General features: G+C 41.3%; 1 protein-coding gene across 1 annotated transcript in view; it reads left to right on the top strand.

Annotated features, from left to right (window-relative positions):
• CCDC169 (coiled-coil domain containing 169) overlaps positions 1–25,013 on the top strand; it is a 72,170-nt gene that overhangs the window by 18,164 nt on the left and 28,993 nt on the right. Inside the window, exons 4-7 of the mRNA XM_073613309.1 lie at positions 4,630–4,740; positions 7,350–7,390; positions 10,310–10,408; positions 24,677–24,730. Coding sequence (XP_073469410.1) covers positions 4,630–4,740; positions 7,350–7,390; positions 10,310–10,408; positions 24,677–24,730 — 305 coding nt within the window. The remainder of the gene's footprint in view (positions 1–4,629; positions 4,741–7,349; positions 7,391–10,309; positions 10,409–24,676; positions 24,731–25,013) is intronic.

Genomic DNA, 25,013 nt, shown 5'->3' on the forward strand with positions numbered 1-25,013 from the left:
GCCTTGTGCACCAAAATTGCGTTCAGAAGAGGAACGTTTGGGCAGAAAACGCCCAACGCATGTAAACGCATCTAAACGCTAGGCAGGTTTAACACTTGAGTATAAATAGTATTCTGGCCAATGAAATGAACAAAACGTCAAAACATTTGATGCTCCTGATCTCATCTAAACTTGCTTAAACATGTTTAAAAGATGCAGCGGTATCAAGAGACGAGCATTCAGAAGAGCCTAGTGTGCATGGGGTCTAAATAATAACATTCTACCGGATTGGAAAATAGCCTAATAACATTTGTTTTTACCCCCATTCACACAAAACGAATGTACATGGCAGTTCACAGGATAAATAGCTCTGCAATTATTTTGTAAATAAGTGTATATTCTGTATACATATTTTTCAAACAATCCCATTGTTTTTTAAAAGAAAAGTATATGACGCTGAAGTTGGATGCCCCATTAAGGTACACAATTTATTGCTGAAAATATGCATTTAATTCAGTAATAAATAGTTACATCCCATGAGGACTGTCTTATTAGGCATGTGCTTTGGTCTCCATTCACCCAGCATTCATACCAGTCTGCTTTTTAACAGAACCCTTCCTTTTCCATATAGGAAATACAGCTTTATGATGCATTATTCTGTGGTCTATTATTGCTAAGCACACTAATGGGGTCATTTATAAAGGAAATTGGATTTCGATACCGGCTCTCTGCTATATACCACAATATTGCTCCATACCTGGGTGTGCATTTTATAGCCCATTTAATAAATGCAGGGTGCAGTGTGGAGCCTACAGTGCCCCACAGAACTCTCTCTGCTTAATGCAGCAAATAAAACAGAGAACTCTGCGACTGAAGGAGAGGCCAGTCACATGATATTGACAGGTCACATTAATGGGCTCTCCGCCTGACTTTTTTAAAAGCAGCGATATGACCATGGTGAGGCGATACTGCTGCTTTTATATAGGCTCCTAAATCTTTATGTTTGTTGTTGGTTTAGTTAATGTGTAACAAGAAAAAAAAACTCCAACGAGCTGGGATTTTTAAAGTGCCAAAAAAGTATATTACGACATGGGATAAAACTTGATGGTTATTTAATCCATATCAAACATTAAAATGTTTTAAATAAAATTTCATAAAAACATTATTCATGAAACAACATCTAAACTTGAGTGCCAACAAGACAGTATTACTATAGATTGTCATGGTGTAGCAATCTTGACATGTTTCGCCTATAACAGGCTTCTTCAGGAGATATAATGTACCACATCTATTTTACTGTAGATTGTCATGGTGTAGCAATCTTGACATGTTTTGCCTATAACAGGCTTCTTCGGGAGATATAATGTACCACATCTATTTTGAAGTGAAGTTAAAGTTGGAGTTTGTTTTTGACCTTAACCAGTTGCGGACCGCCCACCGTAGATTTACCGCAGCATGGCGACTGCTCTGCGCCAGACTCTGTATGTACGTGATCTGACACTTCCAGGTCTGGGGCCCATGAGATGTCAACCGGGACCCGCTGATCATTCAGGAGAAAAGCAGAATGCCCCAGATGTTAACCCCTTCCCTGCCAGTATCATTAGTACATTAACAGTGCATATTTTTTAGCTGTATTAGTGTCACTGGTCCCCAGAAAGTGTCAGTTAGTGTCTGATTTGTCCACCGCAATTTCACAGTCCTGATATAAGTCGCTGATCGCTGCCAAAATGAAATAAATATATATATATATATATATATATATATATATATATATATATATATATATATATATATATATATATATATATACACCATAGTTTTTAACCACTATAACTTTTGCGCAAACCAATCAATATACACGTATTGGGATTTATTTACCAAAAACATGTAGCAGAATACATATTGGCCTAAATTGATGAAGAATTTCGATTTTTTTTTTTTTTTTTTTAGATTTTTTTAATGACTTTTTTATAGCAGAAAGTAAAAAAAATATATATATTTTTTTTTTTTTTTTTTTTTTAAATTGTCCGTCTTTTTTTGTATATAGCGCAAAAAATAAAAAACACAGAGGTGATCAAATACCACCAAAAGAAAGCTCTATTTATGGGAAAAAAAAGGACCCAAAATTTATTTGGGTACAGTGTCGCACGCCCGCGCAATTGTCAGTTAAAGTAACGCAGTGCTGTATCGCAAAAAAATTGCCTGGTCATGAAGGGGGGTAAACCTTCCGAAGCTGAAGTGGTTAATTAATGTGCATTCTTTGATGTCTGCTATGTGTGTGTAGAAGTACAATGTTTTAGTTATTTGTAAAAAAACCATGGCTAAATAAGAAAAGTGAAGGTTTTTCAAAACTTGCACCCCAAAATGTATTCAGGTAGTAAAATGTAGTAAATGCTCTGCACTCAGTCCTGACATCCAAAATGTATTCATTCAAAAGCTAACAGCAAACACAGAGCATCCATCTACTAATGCGTTTCAGCCCTGTAGGGCCTTAAAGTGGTTTTCAACCCTTCCATATAGCTAGTGAAGTGACTGGCCACAGTTGGTACACACAAACAAATTCTCCTACATACGTTGTACATGTTTATCTGCAGTCTTATCTTCTCTACATCCGTTCAAAGTCCAGACTATATGAAGCTTGTCTGCACTGTCAGAAATAAGGGGGGGGGGGGCTGAAATGAGACACAGCAAAGCTCAGTGAGGAGAACTCTGAGAGCTGATAGGAGGGAAGGTGCACATCTCCCTTTATACAACACACAGCAATAGAGCTAAAGTTTACAACCACTTTAGGTATAGCTATAATTAAGGCCCTATAGGGCTGAAATGCATTAGAAGATTCCTTGTATTTGCTGTTTGCTTTTGTTTCAACACATTTTGGAACTTGGGATTGAGTGTGAATCGCTTTCTACATTTATCTCTGAACGGCGTACATAAACCTTCTTTTGCAACAATGTTTCCCACAGAATCATACACTGATAAGGTTATCATTATTATTATTATTATACAGGATTTACATAGGGCCAACAGTTTACACAGCGCTTAATGTTGAGCAGGTATTCAATTTGTTCATATATTAGCCAATTAAAAGTATCTCCTACATTTTTACTTTCCTGCTGCTACAGTGGCTTGCGAAAGTATTCGGCCCCCTTGAACTTTTCAAACTTTTGCCACATTTCAGGCTTCAAACATAAAGATTTTGTGAAGAATCACCAACAAGTGGGACACAATTGTGAAGTGGAACGAAATCTATTGGATATTTTAAACTTTTTAGCAATTAAAAAACTGAAAAGTGGTGCGTGCAAAATTATTCGGCCCCTTTACTTTCAGTGCAGCAAACTCACTCCAGAAGTTCAGCGAGGATCTCTGAATGATCCAATGTTGTCCTAAATGACTGATGGTGATAAATAGAATCCACCTGTGTGTAATCAAGTCTCTGTATAAATGCACCTGCTCTGTGATAGTCTCAGGGTTCTGTTGAAAGCGCAGAGAGCATCATGAAGACCAAGGAACACACCAGGCAGGTCTGTAATACTGTTGTGGAGAAGACTGATCAGAGATGCAGCCAAGAGGCCCATGATCACTCTGGATGAACTGCAGAGAACTACAGCTGAGGTGGGAGAGTCTGTCCATAGGACAACAATCAGTCGTACACTGCACAAATCTGGCCTTTATGGAAGAGTGGCAAGAAGAAAGCCATTTCTCAAAGATATCCATAAAAAGTCTCGTCTAAAGTTTGCCACAAGCCACCTGGGAGACACACCAAACATGTGGAAGAAGGTGCTCTGGTCCGATGAAACCAAAATCGAACTTTTTGGCCACTATGCAAAACGATATGTTTGGCGTAAAAGCAACACAGCTCATCACTCAACACACCATCCCCACTGTCAAACATGGTGATGGCAGCATCATGGTTTGGGCCTGCTTTTCTTCAGCAGGGACAGGGAAGATGGTTAAAATTGAGGGGAAGATGGATGCAGCCAAATACAGGACCATTCTGGATGAAAACCTGTTGGAGTCTGCAAAAGACCTGAAACTGGGACGGAGATTTATCTTCCAACAAGACAATGATCCCAAACATACAGCAAAATCTACAAAGGAATGGTTCACAAATAAACGTATCCAGGTGTTAGAATGGCCAAGTCAAAGTCCAGACCTGAATCCAATCGAGAATCTGTGGAAAGAGCTGAAAACTGCTGTTCACAAACGCTCTCCATCCAACCTCACTGAGCTCGAGCTGTTTTGCAAGGAAGAATGGGCAAGAATTTCAGTCTCTCGATGTGCAAAACTGATAGAGATATACCCCAAGTGACTTGCAGCTGTAATCGCAGCAAAAGGTGGCTCTACAAAGTATTAACGCAAGGGGGCCAAATAATTTTGCACGCCCCACTTTTCATTTTTTTATTAGTTAAAAAAGTTTCAAAAATCCAAAAGATTTCGTTCCACTTCACAATTGTGTCCCATTTGTTGGTGATTCTTCACAAAAAATAAAAATTTTATATCTTTATGTTTGAAGCCTGAAATGTGGCAAAAGGTTGAAAAGTTCAAGGGGGCCGAATACTTTCGCAAGCCACTGTACCTATGGCTAACACGATACAACACATTTTTGCTTCCTTTATGGCTGAAATGTTCTTTTTTTTCTTTTTGATTCAGGCAATGAATGGAAAACAAGGTATGAGACACAAATTGAACTAAACAGACAACTAGAACGTCAAATTCATATCCTACAAGAAAAATCAGAACACATACGAGGCAATCCAACAGGTATGTTCCCTGAATGGAAATGGAGTAGTTGTAGTGATGAGACCTCTATCAGAAGAGATTGTAGATGGATGCATCCTGGAGGTACAGTGACATTCTGCTGTACTGTATATTGCGCTGTGATAAAATCCATCGTGTCTTTGTTTTATCAGAACATGCTGAAGTGCAGCTATGTACTGCACTGCATTGTGAATGGTATACGCAGTAAAATGCCTGTGACCGCACAATGCGTGGCTTCACCCTAACAGTAATGTACATGAGCTACCCTGCTGTGCTCTTCAGTTCCAGGAGTGTTTGTAGATTTTATTCATACTCCTGTCCTAACTGTAATGACCTTTATTAGGAACTGTGGCAGTGATCTCCAAACTGTGGCCCGGGGGCTAAATGCGGCCCTTTGCATAACTTTATCCAGCCCCTGGGGCAGTATTCCTCCCACTGATACGAGTCACTATTCCTTCTGCTGACACCAACTATGGGGTAATAATTCCTGTACTGGACACCAACAGTGGGGCACTATTCCTCTCAATGATACTAATTATGGGACACTATTCCTCCCACTGATACCAATGATGGGACACTATTCCTCCCACTGATACCAATGATGGGACACTATTCCTCTCACTTACCAATGATGAGACACTATTCCTCCCACTGATACCAATGATGGTGTAGTATTCCTCTCACCGATACCAATGATGGGGTACTACTCCTCTCACTGATACCAATGATGGGGCAGTATTCCTCCCACTGATACCAATGATGGGGCACTATTCCTCCCACTTACCAATGATGGGACACTATTCCTTTCACTTACCAATGATGGGACACTATTCCTTCCACTGATACCAATGATGGGGCACTATTCCTCCCACTTACCAATGATGGGACACTATTCCTCTCACTTACCAATGATGGGACACTATTCCTCTCACCAATGATGGGACACTATTCCTCCCACTGATACCAATGATGGGACACTATTCCTCCCACTGATACAAATGATGGGACACTATTCCTCCCACTGATACCAATGATGGGGCACTATTCCTCCCACTGATACAAATGATGGGGTAGTATTCCTCCCACTGATACCAATGATGGTGCACCATTCCTCCCACCAATGATGGGACACTATTCCTGTCACTTACCAATGATGGGACACTATTCCTCTCACTTACCAATGATGGGATACTATTCCTCTCACTTGCCAATGATGGGACACTATTCCTCCCACTGATACCAATGATGGTGCACTATTCCTCTCACTGATACTAATGCTGAGACACTATTCCTCCCACTGATACCAATGATGGGGCACTATTCCTCTCACTGATACTAATGATGGGACACTATTCCTCCCACCGATACCAATGATGGGACACTATTCCTCTTACTTACCAATGATGGGACACTATTCCTCTCACTTACCAATGATGGGACACTATTCCTCCCACTGATACCAATGATGGTGCACTATTCCTCTCACTGATACTAATGCTGCGACACTATTCCTCCCACTGATACCAATGATGGGGCACTATTCCTCCCACCGATACCAATGAGTCACTAATATTTCCCCTAATCCCGAAGATGGGACATTGTTTACTCTCACTAATGCCAGGACATTTTCTACTCCCATTGCCCCCCCCCCCCCCCATAAGTCCAAAGCACAGTAAACTGGCCCTTTGTTTAGAAAGTTCGGAGACTCCTGCACTATGGGACTGTGCTAATTTTAAGAAACGTTTGAACACATGTTTAATTAGTCAGTCAAAGATCTAGTTCTAACACAAGAGTCTCAACTTTCAAAAAGCAATTTTGCAGAAATGGATCTATCAGCAATCACACTATTTATTAGAATGGACTAGGTCAAGACAATGTTGGATGGAAACAAAAAGATCAAACACTTCATTACTACAAATGAAGCAAGCGCTTCTTTACTTTTTTTTTCTTTCATGCTTCCTGGTATTTAATTAGAAAAGTACAAATCATTTTCCATGAATACGATAAGAGTAAACGTTATTTTGAAGCCTCCGTGGTTCCACTAGCTCATTTGACATATCTGGTAGTTGAGATTACCTGGAATGGAATGCAATGTACTAAGAAAAGTATTGGAAACATTACATACTGTAATTATGTAAAATCTGAATACTGCAAATAATGTATTATTCATATCAATCTTTTATATTCAGTTTCAGTATTTGCTGAATATGCTTTGTACTGCTAGTTAGGTTTACAAATACCAGCAGTGTGTATGAATATATGTGTATGTATGTATGTATGTATGTATGTATATTTATATGTATGTACAAAAAAAATAAAAATAAATAGTGTAGCAGTGCATTTGTTGTTAAATGTCATGCTAGATTTAATTTTTTTATTGATTTTTGTTTTCTTTACGTAAATGAAATAGAATATCTGAGTGGTCAATATGGTCAATGATCTCACGTCTTTTCTTATTATGTTTTTAAATATTGGAACTGCAATTAATACCCAAGCAAGAATGTGTTGATGGTGGTATTAGGGCCAATCATGAATATAACTTACACTTTATTTAGTGATATGTGTATTTTATCACAAGAACCTCCTATAAGAATGTGTTTTGTCTGTTTTAGATCGTCTGTCATCCATTCGCACTTATGACCAAATGCCTGAAGTAAGTATTAAACGCTGAACTGCGGATAGAGGGATTAAAGGGATTGTAAAGGCAGAAGGTTTTTTATCTTAACAAATTCTATGCATTAAGATAAAAAGCCTTCTGTGTGCAGCAGCCCCCCTAATACTTACCTGAGCTCCATCTCTCTCCAGCGATGTCCACGACTGTCGCCCCCGGACTCCCCTCCTCATTGACTGATTGGCTCTTGCTGCTGTCAATCAACGTCAGTTAGCCAATCAGGATAGAGAGGGGTGAGCTGAACCACAGCTCCATGTCTGAATGGACACACGGAGCTGCAGCTCAGATTCTGTGCCCCCATTGTAAGCTGCTTGCTATGGAGGCACGTGACAGGAAGGAGAAGCCAGAACTGCTGGTGAGGGACTCGAGAAAAGGAGGATCTGGGCTGCTCTGTGCAAAACTACTGCACAGAGCAGGTAAAGAATAACATGTTTGTTATTTTTATAGGAAAAAAAAGAATCACTTTAATGCAACATTGCATCCATTATTACATCATATATTTTTTTTTAAGCACCTGTATTTAAAGATACATTTTTCTTTTAAATAACAAACATGTTAAACTGACCTGCTCTGTGCAATGGTTTTGCACAGAGCAGCCTCAATCCTTCTCTTCTCTGGTCCCCTGTCTGCACTCCTGGCTCCTCCCCCCCTTACCAAGTGCTCCCAGAGCAGGCCGCCTGTTGTGGAGGCACTCATGCAGGCTACTTTTGGTAATATAGTGTATCTTTCCCAATAAGTTCTCTGCATGAGGGTGCAATGTGTTTTTCTCTGTAGGCTACTCCTATGTTTGCACATTAAGAGCTTGTATAGATGGTCTTCAAAGTGGTCCACCGTGCTCTGCTTACATTGGGCTAGTTTCAGCGCAGCCAGGGCCCACCCACCAACAGCTTCATGGGGTTAATTGAACCTCATGAGCTGTTATTCCACAGTGTGCATGTGCACTGAGATGTTTTGCTCACTACCTGTCTTATGCTAGTGCTTTGCAAAACAACCAGAGGACCACTTTATGTAGACAGAGCTCAGATGATAGCGAACTAAAAGATGCATGACTTATCAAGGACGACCTAATGTTTCATTTGCCTTTTCTGTTCACAGCTTCAGTTATGTTAAAATCATTCACTTCATCATTTAACAGAATTTTAACGCTAGAATTGAAGCATATTGCTCATGTTAATCTTCTAAAGTGTAGAGACCATAATTGACGTGGACACTAGAGGGCATCTTTACCACTCAGAGTTGTTTTTATATAGGTTCACAATTCTACAACTGTTATGCCGTGTACACACGAGCGGAATGTCCGACAAAAAAAGTCAGACGGGAGCTTTTCATCGTATAATCCTATCGTGTGTATGCCCCATCGGACTTTTTACGTCGAAAATTCTGACAGACCTAGAAAGAGAACATGTTCTAAATTTTTCCGACGGAACCAATTCCTATCGGGAAAACCGCTCGTCTGTATGCTGTTCCGACGTACCAAAAATGATGCATGCTCTGAAGCAAGTACAAGACGGAAGCTATTGGCTACTGGCTATTGAACTTCTGTTTTGTAGTCCCGTCGTACGTGTTGTACGTCACCGCGTTCTGGCGGTCGGAATTTGGTGTGACTGTGTGTATGCAAGACAGCTTGAGCAGAATTCCGTCGGAACGCCATCGGAACTCCGTCGGAAAAACCTTCAGAGTTTATTCCATCAGGAAAACCGGTCATGTGTACAGGGCATTAGGCCCCATGTACACTGCTGCTTGTAAACTGACATTCAGAGGCAGTTGGACACTTTTTTCAGCTGCCCCTGAACTCTATGTGTACATGTACACAGGTTCATTTACTGTCGTTTTTAGGCAGTTGCGTTTATAGGCCTTTTTTTGAAGGCAAAGAAATGAGTTCAGACGCCAAGTTTCCGACGTTTCAGACGCCACGGTAACCCACGTTTAGCAGCATTTCGTTTTATAGGTGTTTTTCGTTTTTGGTCATTCTAAACGCAAACACGGCAAAACGCCGCAAAACGGGCGTTTTAAACGTGGGTTACTATCTGTCAAGTTAAATCATTCAGGAGAGGTTGTAAAAACGTCCTGTGTACATGAAGCCCTATTATTAACGTTATTATTATTATTATTATTATTATATAACAATTAATTATCTAAAATAACAATATTCATTACTGTTATTTATGTTAATTATGTTATTTCTATTATTATTTAATAATATTAATCACTGTTATTGCTATTAGAAATATTATTTAACGTTGTTATTATTGCCACTATTATTCATTATTATTGATATTAATACTAATCATCATTTTCATTTTTATATAATAATAATAATAATACCCTTTGAGTATAATTCTTATTTAGTAATAATATTTATTGTTTAGTAACTATTTATTATTGTTGTAGTTGTTGTTGGTTTTTTATTAGCAATAATATCTAAAAATAATCAGTATTTTTATTTTATTATATTATTTTATTACATAAACAAGAGGGTTAGTAGGGCCCTTCTTGTGAGAGCTTACAGAGCTTATAATCTAAAGCTGGGGTCTCCAAATTTCTCAGCGAGGGCTTCCTCTTTAGCATCCAGAAGTGCCCAGAACCCATCTTATACCCAGAAGTGGTCAACAGAGTTCCCTCTTCAATGCAGGAGTGGCCATCAGAGTCCCCCCCCCCCCATTAAATACAGAAGCGCCAACTAGAAAGCCCCTAACATCCATGTGTGCCCCTCACATTTACATTTCAGCCAGCAGAGCATCCAAGGTGGACCAATGTAACCGTGCAAAAAAACCATACCTGGTATTCTACTTTAAAAAGTCATATATTGCTACACAACTGCATGCAGCAGTGTATTCATTAATATACTTCTGCCTGAAGTTTTAATGTGGGATTTAATGTCTTTCCTTTATGTACTCTCAGGGTGCGTTAAACCAGTATCTAAAGCGTTTGGAGGATGAGAAGACTTTAATAGAAAATCAATTAAAAGATTTTGAACTTCGAATAGAACAAGAAGCAAAGGTATTTCAGACCGATGGGTACAATGGTGTACAGCCATTTATTGGAGATTGCTGCAGTTACAAATAGAATGTTGAATGGACAAAAGAGCAATTGGGAAATATGTATTACATACCCCCAATTCTACAGCGCTTCACCTCAATCTCTTGTTAGTTTATGTAGGTTAACCTGGAATCATAAACGTAATGAAAGCACCTAGAGGAGCCACCTATACTTTAACTGCACTCACAAGTGTTGTTTCTGTCCGCTGCCTCATTCTTCTGCTATCAGCTTGAGTCACTTCTTACAAGTTTTCCTGACACCAAGAGAAAAATCGTGACAAGGTGAGATCTCAAGCTGATTGACAGCCTCAGCTCTGTTCCTGTCTGCTGTGTGGAGGGGGGTGTCTCTTCCCTCCAATCACCTCTCAGAGCTCTCCTCACTGAGCTCAGCAACATGTAACTTCAGCTCCCCCCTTTTTTTTTAACTCTCAGACAATCTTTATAAATTTTGGACTTTGAACAGATGTAGAGAAGAGAAGACTACAGATAAACAGATACAACTTTTGCAGGGGGACTTGTTTCATCTCTGTGTATCACCTGGGGCCAGTCACTTTACTGGATATATTTAAGAATTTACAACCACTTTGACACAACCCATTTATTTTAAATGAGCTTCCAGTGCACCCCATCACAAGCAAAAACACAATGACCCTTTTCTCTTCCATTCATTAAGGCAGACAGTGAGGATCTAAATTACAGGGTTATATTGGTAATAGTTATAAAAAAAAAAACAGTTAGGGGCAGTCCCTACTGGTGGCCAGCCCTCTGCTAACAAAGCCTCTTTTTTTGCCTAACATTGAGTAGTTAAAGTGATTATAAACAATCACCTTGTAAAACAACCCATTCAGTTTAAAATAGAAATTAAAGGAAAAACATTTCTGTGCAGATTAAAAAAAACATTACAAATACCTTTTCCCCCTTTTTTTTTTTTATAAGTGATCGCATGCCCTCTGTTCTCAGCTGCATAAGAGCTGGAGGAGGAGACACAACATTGCACTAATCTTCCCAGCGAAGGGCTGTGTAGTGTGGGAGGAGAGCACACTGTGTTCCCAGCAAAGCTAGAGAACTGACCACACTTCTGATTAGTGCGGTCAGTTTTTAATAGGAAAGTAGAGGACTGGCAGGAACACCAGGTGTGTAACACATATCAGGAATTTGAAATGTTGGGTTTACATACTCTTTAAGACTCTTTAAATCCCTATACTTTGAGGAGCGTGGAGCCTCCTGTTTTTATCATGGCTCATTCTATGGGAGCAATGAGTGCTTCCGTCAGTATACTGCTTCCTCCAGTCTGGACATAGATACCAAGTGTTATAGCTGACATACAAGACTAGCTGACAATAACTTGTATGAAACTGGAACGTTTATTGAACAAACTCACACAAAATATATACCCCATAGAACAGGGGTCTCAAACTGGTGGCCCTCCAGCTGTTGAGAAACTACAAGTCCCATGAGGCATTGCAAGGCTGACAGTTACAAGCATGACTCCCACAGGGAAAGGCATGATGGGACTTGTAGTTTCACAACAGCTGGAGGGCCGCCGGTTTGAGACCCCTGCCATAGAAGGACAGCCCCCCTCCTGATCATATTACCCTAACAATACAAACTGTACACAGGAATTAAATTACCATAGCTAAACAACCAATATGTACTATAAACATTAAATTAAGTAAATAACTAGCCACCTGTACAACGTTGTGATTAATCAGATTTCCCCACTTCAGGTCAGACTTCCCAGCCCCAAGCTCACAAAGTACACTACACATTATCATAGGTTCAACATCTCCACAGTAGTTTGCTAGCAGACAATAGGTGAGTTAATTAACAATTAACAATGGGACAGACATGTGTATAGGCAATAAAATCATAAAAAAAAACACAAAAATTATGCAAAGTCTCTTAATATCTTATTGCAGCAGCGCTATGTGTCAAAAACCACCCAGACACACTTCAAAAAATAAGATGACCCAGTAGAAGAGAAGATCAAGGAAAAGCTTGAGCAGCTGTGTTCTGTAGGAGTAAGGAGCTTCTTCCACCCAAAAACAATCACCTCGTGAGGGGGAATCAACCCCTATGGGATTACACTCACCAGAAATTCAGCATATAAAAGCCTTTGTGTGTAATTAAAAGCTGCTTTCCACCTCCTCTGTATGGCCACCAGATGTCAGTATCACTCTCGGTTCATGCAGCATAACATATGGGAGGAATAAGATATCTACATAGCGTAATATTGCTCCTAGATTCTGATAAGCCCCCCCGCCCGCAGACCCCGACAACCAATGGCCAGGGTTGTCGGGAAGGGGCCCTTGTCCTCATCAACATGGGGGCAAGGTGCTTTGAGGTGGGGCCCCCCCACCCCAAAGCACCCACCCCCCATGTTAAGGGCATGCGGCCTGGTACGGCTCAGGTGGGGGGGGGCGCTCGCTCGTCCCCACCCCCTTTCCTGACCGGCCAGGCTGGTGCTCAGATAAGGGTCTGGTATGGATTTGGAGGGGACACCATGCTGTTTTTTCGGCGTGGGGGTTCCCCCTTAAAATCCACACCAGACTGAAGGGCCCGGTATGCCCATGAAGGGGGAACCCGTGCCGTTTTTTTTTTTTTTTTTTTGCCGTGGAGTTCCCCCTAATTATTTGGTAATCAAAGTCGCGTCCCTCCTCATTGAAGTCGTACTTCAAGTCGTGGGGCAAAGTCGGATCCACAGTCATATGACAGTCGTATGACTGTCAAAATCGCAGCAAAATCGCACGACTTTGGAGTAGCACAAGTGTGAAAGGGGTCTAACAGTCCGACTCCTACACTGAAGAACATAGATCAATGTGACAAGCTCTAATAAAGCCCCTAATAAACACAGGGTAACTTATGCATTAGAGGGACCTGGGGAGCTGAGACATGGGTTTCCCAACCTCTCTAAGGTAAGCTGGGTTCCACGGGCCCCCTGCCCAAAGTGACTCCCGTCACACCTTCCATCACCGGTCATTGGCCTCTTGGATTTGAAAAACGGTCACTAGGTCTTCAGCTTATATGCTTTATAAAGTTAATGTTTTTGCTTCTGCAGATGTCAGTTTGGGGCATAAGGTCTTACAGGCAGCAGTGTAATATATTTGACTTTTCAGAGTGCCGTTGTGTTTTATGTTTTCTTATGGCCTACTCTTCTGTAGACACTGCCTTGTGACCTTTCCGTGGTCAAGATCTAAGATCTGCACTGTATCTCTCAATGAATGGAATAGAAAGTAAAAGATAAAACAAAACACTTTTATTGGTACTGTATATTAGTGAGTGGGGTTACATATACTTTAAAGTGATTATAATGTCTTGGGTTTTTTTTTCAATAAAAAAAAAAATAACAAACACGTCATACTTACCTGCTCTGTGCAGTGGTTTTGCACAGAGCAGCCCCAATCCTCCTCTTCTCAGGTCCCTCTTCTGTGCTCCTGGCCCCTCCCTCCTGTTAAGTGCCCCCACAGCAAGCAACTTGCTATGGGGGCACCCGAGCCGAGTCACATTTCCCTGTGTCCATTCAGACACAAAGCTGTTGCCTGCCCCCCCCCCCCTCCTGATTGGCTGACTGACTTTGAGTGACAGCAGCAGGAGCCAATGAGCCAATCAGGAGGGAGAGTCTCAGATGGCTGAAACACTCATGGATATCGCTGGACAGAGATGGCATTCAGGTAAGTATTAGGGGGGCCGAGGGGGGCTGCTGCACGCAGAAGGCTTTTTGTTATAATACATAGAATGCATTAAGATAAAAAACCTTCTGACTTTACAACTCCTTCAATAACATTGCAGCTTGCTGGGAAAACTAGTTTTGGGGGTTTTATTCTTTTATAAAAAAAAAGTATGGGGCCAAAATATAATTTTGTTAATAATATAATATTATTCTTTTATAAAAAATGTGGTCAAATAAAGATAAGCTGACACACCAAAAGGCACCAACTATGTCCGACCTTCTTCAATCTCCTCTCTCTAGTTCTCTGTAATTGTAATTTCCCTTTCAATTAAAAAAAGTAGCAATACATTGAAATTAATGTATACTTCTGATTTTATCTTAAAGTGGTTGTAAATCCTTACTTATACCCAGTGAATTGAATAGCCTAAGGTGACACACAGAGGTGAAAAAAATCCCCCTACATAAGTTGAACGCGTGTTTTCAGCCATTTGTCCTGTTCATCTTTGAAAAACTCAGGGATAAAAAGGATTTTTCACAAACTCACAAATCAGGGGGCGGAGAGCTGTAGTTACACTCTGTACAAGAGCTCTTAGAGCTAAATGGAGGGAAGGGACACCCCCCCCCCCCCTTCACACAGCTCACAAGCACAGAGCTGAAGCTGTCAATCAGCTTAAGCTCCCTCCCCTGTCACCTTTTTTCTGTTGGTGTCAGGAAAATTTGACAGAAGTAACTCATGTAGATAACAAGGGAACTAGACAGCTGAGAGAAATGACACTTTGTGCTTTGGAGAGAGGCAAGTAAACACTATAGAATTTTGTTCTTGTTCAGATTTCATGTCTGAGGTTTACAACCACTTTAACGTTAATCTTCCTGACAGGTAATTTTTAATGTGAACGTGTGACCATGGAGTTGAAGCATTGAATAAATAATATATTAAGAGAGATGGATTGAAGCTGACACACCGTCTGGCAAAGAGCTTGCTTCTTCACATTAAGTACATTACCCTTATCTGTCAGACTAGAATTAAAAAAAAGTGTGATCAGCTCTATAGAGTGTTAATTGATGCTCCTATAGTAAGAGATGTATGATAAAGTGGTTTTGCATTATTAGGATGTTGTGCCCAGAAGCTGAGCTCATCATTTATATAATACAGCAGTTGTGTTAGCAAAAAACCTAAATGTCAGAACATTTTAGTATTCTCCTGAAATGCACGAAAACTGCAGTATAGACAGAGGGAACAATGGGCATTGTGTCATAAAAATTCCAACCTGGTCTTCAATTAGGATTAAAGGGGTGCACTGGCGTTTAATACTAATAATACACATTTGAGTAAGTGTATCCTAGCCAAACTTTTCTAGTTTTTTGTTTTTTTGTTTTAAATAGTGTGGAGAATAGGCTCTGTTCAAACTTGTGGACATCAAAGTTTCATGTCAAGTCATTCCCCATGTTTTCAAATGATAACCATTCATATATGCGCCACTTAAAGTTGCAGCAACATCAAAGTAGTTCATGCACTACTTTAGTCTGACTTTCATGCAACTTGAGGGCCATAGACTTCAATGTTAACAGAAGTTGCATGAAAGCCATACCTGAATGTTAAACAAAGCAACAGTTGTCCATTATCACTGGTCAAAGCCAAAGTCGTATCCAAGTTGTACCTATCCAAAGTTGTGTCAAAGTTGCATCAAAGTTGCACTCCAAAGTCAGTACAACTTTGGAGTCGTACAAGTATGAATGGAGCCTAAAACCTCTAAATTATTGTCCTCGCTGGGAAAATGTACCCCCTCCTTGTCCTGTTGACCTTTGTTCACCAAAACAGAATGTGATTGGAAGCCCAAAATATAACAGATGTCACCAAGAGATGAGGGGATATCTTCCAGTGGTTGATACCTGTACCAGTGACAATGGTCCAAGAGGGATGCTCTGACCCTTTAGATGTCATAATGTGAAAAACAAAATCATTGTAATAATAGTGTAAATATTTCACTGGCAATCTTTCCCTAGTCGCATAATATGACACCAGTGTTGAAAACTAGTGTTAACACAACATCAGGCATTCAGACACTAAATGACTTCATAGCATCTAAATCATTCCTTTCATTCCCATCGCTTAGAGAAAAATATGATCTACCAAACTGAGATATTTAGATATCTCCAAATCAAAAATTTCTATACACCATTCCTAAAGGGGGATACACCATTATCCCAATTATCCATTTTTGAATCAATCTGTACAAAAGATCCATTTGCTAAAGGTACAATTTCATCACTTTATAATCAATTATATGGAGTACCAAATCTTAATAGACCCTCTTACGTTCAGAGGTGGGAGGAGGACCTGGGACGAACTTTAGAAGACACGGACTGGACTGGTCTAACATATGGCTCACATCTAAGTCATCTTCACCCAACATCTTAGCACTGGAGACAAATTATAAAGTCCTAACTCGCTGGTACCTTGTACCCGCTAGAGTGGCAAAATATTCACCTAATACCTCAGCTCTTTGTTTTCGAGGATGCCCAGAAATAGGCACATATTTACACATATGGTGGACGTGCCCAGTAATCCAAACCTTCTCGAAGGAAGTCTTCGTGATTGCATCTAAAATATTTAAAAAAATAATACAACCAGATCCATATTTAACTTTACTTAATCTAAAACCGGAATGGTTAACACTCTCTCAATTCAAACTTATGATCCAACTAATAACGGCTGCAAAACAAACAGTGGCCAAGGCATGGAAATCTCCTACATTGGTACTAGCAGAAACAATTCACAGAATGAATAATACAATGTCCCATGCTAAGATGGTAGCCATCGATCAAAATCAAATTCCAAAATTTGAAAAACTTTGGCATCCTTGGATAAAACAACAGTTCCTGTCAAACTTCAATGACTCTGTCCTGTTGCCATGGTAACAGATTAAATGACTTACAGAGACACCCATTCTAAGGCTTCAAAGAGAACTAAAAAGAATAATAAACTGACGAGCGGGACAACCTTGTGGACCATACCTCTACCTTTCAACCCTTTTTCTTCTTTCTCTTTCCTTTTCTCCACCTTACGATTAAAGCTCATTATCAGAATTTATTTGACCTATATACACTCTACTTGTAAACAATATGTATAGTAGGTATAAATCATTTAAATACCTACAAAAGTAACTAAGGAAATGATATATATCTTTAATTTAGGTTTACGTGAACCCAATGTTTAATATTTGAAATTTCATGATATTTACCTATATAAACCCTACTGTAAAACAATGAGCTTACTTTATAGATCCTTGTAAACTTACTTTATGTATCTTTATAACATTGTATACTCAATAAACTTCTTTTGACAAGGAAAACTAGTGTTAACACAACTTCAGTGCTACAACACTTAAGTAAATGAGTTATCAAAATTGAATAAATAAATAAATATACTCAATAGGGTTTAGGTCTGGAGACATGCTTGGTCAGTCCATCACCTTTACCCTCAGCTTCTTTAGAAAGGCAGTGGTCGTCTTGGAGGTGTGTTTGGGGTGGTTATCATGTTGGAATACTGCCGTGCAGCCCAGTCTCTGAAGGGAGGGGATCATGCTCTGCTTCAGTATGTCACACTACATGTTGCCATTCATGGTTCCCTCAATGAACTGTAGCTCCCCAGTGCTCATGCAGTCCCAGACCATTACACTCCCACCACCATGCTTGACTGTAGGCAAGACACACTTGTCTTTGTACCCCTCACCTGGTTGCCGTCACAAACCATCTGAACCAAATAGGTTTACCTTAGTCTCATCAGACCACAGGACATGGTTCCAGGCTTTCGGGCTTTCTTGTGCATCATCTTTAGAAGAGGCTTCCTTATGAAACGACAGCTATGCAGACCAATTTGATGCAGTGTGCGGCGTATGGTCTGAGCACTGACAGGCTGACCCCCCCACCCCTTCAACCTCTGCAGCAATGCTGGCAGCACTCATTTCCCAAAGACAACCTCTTGATATGACGCTGAGCATGTGCACTCAACTTCATGGTCGACCACAGCGAGGCCTGTTCTGAGTGGAACCTGTCCTGTTAAACCGCTGTATGGTCCTGGCCACCATGCTGCAGCTCAGTTTCATGGCCTTGGCAATCTTCTTATAGCTTAGGACATCTTTATGCAGAGCAACAATTCTTTTTTTCAGATCCTCGGAGAGTTCTTTGCCATGAAGTGCCATGTTGAACTTCCAGTGACCAGTATGAGAGAGTGAGAGCGATAACACCAAATTTAACACATCTGCTCCCCATTCACACCTGAGACCTTGTAACACTAATGAGTCACATGACACCGGACAGGGAAAATGGCTAATTGAGCCCAATTTGGACATTTTCACTTAGGGGTGTACTCACTTTTGTTGCCAGAGCTTTAGACATTAATGGCTGTGTGTGGGTATACCCACACACACATTGTTTTTTTTGTTTTTTTTTCACCAGCAGGTTGAATGAAAAAAATAAAAACTGACAGATCCCCGCATCAACACAATTATGTTTGATGCAAGGAGCTCCCTCGCTTTTAAATGACAATTGCGTGGTCATACAACACTGTACCCAAACTAAATTTTTATCATTTTGTTCCTACAAATAGAGCTTTCTTTTGGTGGTATTTGATCACCTCTGCAGTTTTTCTTTTTTGCTAAATGAATAAAAAAAGACCGAAAATTAAAAAAAAAAAGTTTTTCTTTGTTTCTGTTATAAAATGTAAATAAGTACGTTTCCTCCTTCACTGATGGGCACTGATAAGGCGGCACCGATGAGGTGGCACCAATGAGATGGCACTGACGATGGGCACTGTTAGGCAGCACTGGTGGGTGACACTGATATGCAGCACTGATGGTCATTGATAGGCTGCACTGATGGGTACTTATGGGTGGCACTGATAGACGGCACTGATGGGCACTGAAAGGTGTCACTGATGGGCACTGATGGCTGGTACTGATGGACTGCACTGATAGGCATCACTGGTGGCACTGGCAGGCATTTTTAATTGCCACTGATTGGCAGCTACCTGGGCACTGATTGGCATATCCCTGGTGGTCTAGGGTGGCATACCTGGTGGTCCAGTGTGGTGGCCATCCCTGGTGGTCCTGGCGGTATCCTGGTGGTCCTGGGTGGGCATCGGAGGGGAGGCTGTGCTGATAAACAATCAGCGCAGACCCCCCCATCAGGAGAGCAGCCAATCGGCTCTCCTCTACTCGAGTCTGTCAGACGCGAGTGATGAAAAGCCGATCAACGGCCGTTCCTGTTTACATCGTGATCAGCCATGATTACACACGGCTGATAACATGGTAAAGAGCCTCCGTCAGAGGCTCTTTACCAAGATTGGTGTAGCGGCTTGTCAGACTGACACACCACACCACCGATCGCAGAAATGTGCGCCCCCACGGGCTCGTGGCAGCTGTTATCCTGCTAGATGTCATATGATGCCCAGTCAGGATAACTGAACCACTGCCCAGCTGTCATTCTGCTTTAGGCCGGGCGGGAAGTGGTTAATTGACATTGTCCCTTCTATTTCTGTATGTGAATGATGGCACTGTAATTATTTAATAATCTAATTTAAATCAAAGTACCCTTTTCTTAATGGATATACAGCTGTCACATGACTCGGCTCTTTCTCAGGCTGTCTGCAGGGAAACATAAGCAGGAGGAGCTTCTAGTCCTCTTCTGCTGGTCACGTTAAAAACAGCCTCCAAACAGCCTTTGGAATACATAGTAAAAATAAATTATTGATACCAATAAACTGTTTGTCAGGGCTGGGCTTAGCCCTTCCTTCTCAAAGCTGGCCACTCAGCTGTCAGCTAATTGCCAGCTCCTATCTCTCCACAGTGACTCACTTGTTGATGATATCCTGCTCGTCAGTCCTGCCTACTTAAGCTGGCCAGTCCAGATGATCTCTGCCTTTGCCTTGGTCACATCTCTAGAGACACTCCCCTGTGTTCCTGTTAAAGACTTGCTTGGCTGACATTCCTTCTGGCTCCAGATCCTGCTTGCTGTTCTACTACGCTCATCTCTGGCTCCCTGACGTTTTGGCTTGTCTGACTATCCTTTCCGGTTCCTAAACTCTGGCTATGTTTTGACTACGTTTACTCTGTTTACCTTTTTTTATTATTATTAAACAAGTGTGATTTTACTGTATTTCTGTTTTAGTCTGATTCATGGTTTCTCACACTGTTTTAAATTGTCATACAAATAAATATTTGAAATCAATTTTCTGATTTCTGTCAGTCACAGGCTTTGTCACGCCCCTCCAGCCAGTGTCTTAGAATAAGAAGGTGAAGCCTCCATTAATCTATGAGTAACGTCCTGCCCCCATTGTGTTTAGCTTATTAGTGGGCATGAAGGAGGAGGGAGGGAGTAGGCTGTCATTTAACACTGTATATACACCCACATGTGTGACTCTATAGTCACAGGGGCTGCTCAGATGTGATGGGGAGGAAATGCTCAGCATAGAAACTCACTGAAAACTGAGCATGTGCAGAGTTGCCACCACAGCTGCAAAATCCCTAGCTGAATTGGGGACACGAACAGAAGGTGGACATAGAGATCAGCAGGATCAACCATGTTTTTTGCAGAATACAAAAAACAAATCTCATAGTGACTAAGTGAGTATGAACAGCATGTAATACACTATTTATTGAGAGTTTTTTATGATGTGGGTTTAGTGACACTTTAAGGTGGATAAAACTCCTGATGACTAATTCCAAACCTGTAATGTGCTGCAATGCTTGGGCATTGGCATGGGGTGTTGAGGTGCATCTGTAATGAATGGCACCACACCAGCATGCATAACATGTTTTACCATGCAATGTAATAATATGCATTTTACAGCAGTGCATTGGTAGATGGGCCTTAAGGCATTATTCTTTTAAATTTGACAGTACAATCTTTGAACAGGTGTTTCTATAACAGTTCTTTAAGTTTTTCTTATCCACTGCCTCTAGGTGGGGCTGCATTACTCGGTGCAGTATGCTTAGTAGTTGAAAACACGCCTCCATTGTCACCTGACCATTCAGAAAATAAAGGTACCGGCAACCATAGGGATTTAGTGAGCGAAGTAGTCTGCTAAACAAGAATAATCCCAGGATAAAAGCTCTGGTTTCCTAGCAGGCAGGCTGTGTCAGCTGGAACTTTTTATGTTTAAAGAGGAACTGCAGTCTGCTCACATAATGTGTAATAAAAACAGCTTTGCCATTCTGAAGCTTCCCTCCAACCACTTTGCATATTTTATATATACTGTGATTCTGTACTTGTCAAATATGCTGCAGAAATCTCCCTCCACTAAGTCTGGCTGCATCCATTTTAACTGTGGGCAACTGAAGCTTCTGCCTGTTCACTTCCTGGATTTACACAGACACACACCTCCAGCTCTGCAGCTCTCATTGTCCCTCTTATGACTCTTCCCCCGCTCCCGTTCTGGCAAACTCTCAGAGTGAGAGAGCTGTGCATGATGTCATAAGCCTAGGCTAATGACCAGACAAGAAGCAGGAAGTGGGCTGTATAAGGTATTTACTGGCAGAAAAAAAAATATTTTACTATCCAACGTTAAAACAAGGGCAGAAGATTTAATAGGTGGAATGTTGAAAAAATGACTGAAGTTCCTCTTTAATTGGAGGGCAACATTAACCACTTACCAACCGGCCCATAGCCGAATGACGGCTGCAGGGCGGTTGGATAACTCTGGGAGGACGTACTATGACGTCCTCCCGGAATTCCCCTCTCGCGCGCCCCCTGGGGCGCGCACCCGAACACATCCGTGACCGCCGGGTCCAGAGGACCGGCGCATCACGGATCCCGGTAAATGGCCGCTGATCGCGGCCGTTTACCATGTGATCGCGCCGTCAAATGACGGCGCGATCACATGTAAACAGACCGGCGTCATCTGATGACGCCGGTTCCTCTCCTCCCCTCCTGTGTACCGATCGGTACACAGTGAGCGGGGAGGGGGATGGATGGATGTCTGCAGCGCTGTGGGCTGGATGTGTAGTGCCCACAGCGCTGCACAGAGACATCCATCCATCCATGCTCAGCCATCCCTAACGCTCTGCAATGCTGTGCAATACTCTGCAATACCCCCACAATACTCTGCAATGCTGTGCAATACTCTGCAATAAGCCCACAATACTCTGCAATGCTGTGCAATACTCTGCAATACCCCCACAATACTCTGCAATGCTGTGCAATACTCTGCAATGCCCCCACAATACTCTGCAATGCTGTGCAATACTCTGCAATGCCCCCACAATACTCTGCAATGCTGTGCAATACTCTGCCATGCCCCCGCCATACTCTGCCATGCCCCCGCCATACTCTGCCATGCCCCCGCCATACTCTGCCATGCCCCCGCCATACCCCGCCATACTCCGCCATACTCCGCCATACCCCACCATACTCCGCCATACCCCGCCATACTCCGCCATACCCCGCCATACCCCGCCATACTCCGCCATACCCCGCCATACTCCACCATACTCCGCCATACCCCGCCATACTCCGCCATACCCCGCCATACCCCGCCATACTCCGCCATACCCCACAATACCCCGCCATACCCCGCCATACCCTGTGGAAGTCTCACACATGTGGTATCGCCGTACTCAGGGGGAGCAGGAGAATCTATTTTGGGGTGTCATTTTTGGTATGTACATGTTATGTGGTAGAAATATTGTATAAATGGACAACTTTGTGTTAAAAAAAAAAAAAGCGTTTTAACCACTTCCCGCCCGCTGGCCGTTATACAATGTCCTTGACTTTGTGCGGGGATGTCTGAATGATGGGTGCAGCTACAGGCATCATTCAGATATCAGCTTTTTCAGCCGGCGATTCCCTACACCATAGGAATGATCATAGCGGCTGTTCCACTGCTTGATCGTTCTTACGGGAGGCGAGAGGGGATGTCCCCCCCCTCCCACGCTTCTACCGACTCACCGCTACGATCGAAGCCAGGATCGTTTTTTTTTTTTTTTATTTCAGGCTTCCCAGCCTAGAGGTGAGATGTGGGGTCTTATTGACCCCATATCTCACTGTAAAGAGGACCTGTCATGCCATATTCCTATTACAAGGATGTTTATATTCCTTGTAATAGGAATAAAAGTGGTCAAAAATTTTTTTTTTTGAAAAAAAGCATCAAACTAAAATAAATAAAGTAAAATGAACAATAAAAAAAAAAAAAAAAAATTTTAAAGCGCCCCTGTCCCTGTGTGCTCGCATGCAGAAGCGAACGCATACGTAAGTCCCGCCCACATATGAAAACGGTGTTCAAACCACACATGTGAGGTATCGCTTTGATCGGTAGAGCGAGAGCAATAATTTTGGCCCTAGACCTCCTCTGTAACTCAAAACATGTAGCGTCGCCTATGGGGATTTTTGAGTAGCAAAGTTTGGCGCCATTCCACAAGCGCGTGCAATTTTGAAAGGTGACATGTTGGGTATCTATTTACTCGGTGTAACTTCATCTTTCACATTATGCAAAAACATTAGGCTAACTTTACTGTTTTGGTTTTTGTAAAGCACAAAACAGTTTTTTTTCCAAAAAAAACGCGTTTAAAAAATTGCTGCGCAAATACCGTGCGAGATAAAAAGTTGCAATGACCGCCATTGTATTCTCTAGGGTCTTTGCTAAAAAAACATATATAATGTTTTGGGGTTCTATGTAATTTTCTAGCTAATAAATGATGATTTTTACATGTAGGAGAGAAATGTCAGAATTGGCCTGGGTGCTCCAGAACGCCTGAAGGTGCTCCCCTGCATGTTGGGCCTCTGTATGTGGCCATGTTGTGTAAAAGTCTCACACATGTGGTATCGCCGTACTCGGGAGTAATAGCAAAATGTGTTTTGGGGTGTAATTTGTGCTATGCATATGCGGTGTGTGAGAAATAACCTGCTAATATGACAATTTTGTGGGAAAAAAAAAAAGTAAAAAAAAAACCTTGATTTTGCAAAGAATTGTGGGAAAAAATGACAACTTCAAAAAACTCACCATGCATCTTTCTAAATACCTTGGAATGTCTTCTTTCCAAAAAGGGGTCATTTGGGGGGTATTTGTACTTTTCTGGAATGTTAGGGTCTCAAGAAATTAGATAGGCCGTCAGTACTTCAGGTGTGATCAATTTTCAGATATTCGCACCATAGCTTTTGGACTCTATAACTTTCACAAAGACCAAATAATATCCACCGATTTGGGTTCATTTTACCAAAGATATGTAGCGGTATAAATTTTGGCCAAAATATATGAAGAAAAATTACTAATTTGCAAAATATTATAACAGAAATAAAGAAAAATGTATTTTTTTACAGATTTTTCGGTCTTTTTTCTTTTACGGCGCAAAAAATAAAGAACCCAGCGGTGATTAAATACCACCAAAAGAAAGCTCCATTTGTGTGAAAAAAAGGACAAAAATTTCATATGGGTACAGTGTTGCATGACTGAGTAATTGTCATTCAAAATGTGAGAGCACCAAAAGCTGAAAATTGGTCTGGTTAGGAAGGGGGTTTAAGTGCCCAGTGGTCAAGTGGTTAATTTATTTTTTGTTTTCATTGCAGGCTTACTACAAAGTTAATGATGAAAGAAGAATGTATGTTTCAGAAATTTCCCAGGTTTGGATATTTTGCTTAAATTATCATATCTATATTATAGAACATATTGCATAGGATTGCTGCCTTTTACCAGAGATAATAAGGGCAGAGCTAATAAGACTTATTTCGATTTCTGAGCAACACAAGAAATGTGTTGCTTAGTCCAGCTTACCCGTGTTCTGTCGAATAGTGTATCTCGTCGGATAATGCCTGCGACGATCCGCATATGCGCAGGGCGTGACGTCAACACTGCGAAAGCGCAGATCGTCACAGGCATTATCAGATAATCTAATTGTCAGATTTT

The sequence above is a fragment of the Aquarana catesbeiana genome, linkage group LG02, assembly GCF_042186555.1.
Source record: "Aquarana catesbeiana isolate 2022-GZ linkage group LG02, ASM4218655v1, whole genome shotgun sequence".
Taxonomy (NCBI): Eukaryota; Metazoa; Chordata; class Amphibia; order Anura; family Ranidae; genus Aquarana; species Aquarana catesbeiana.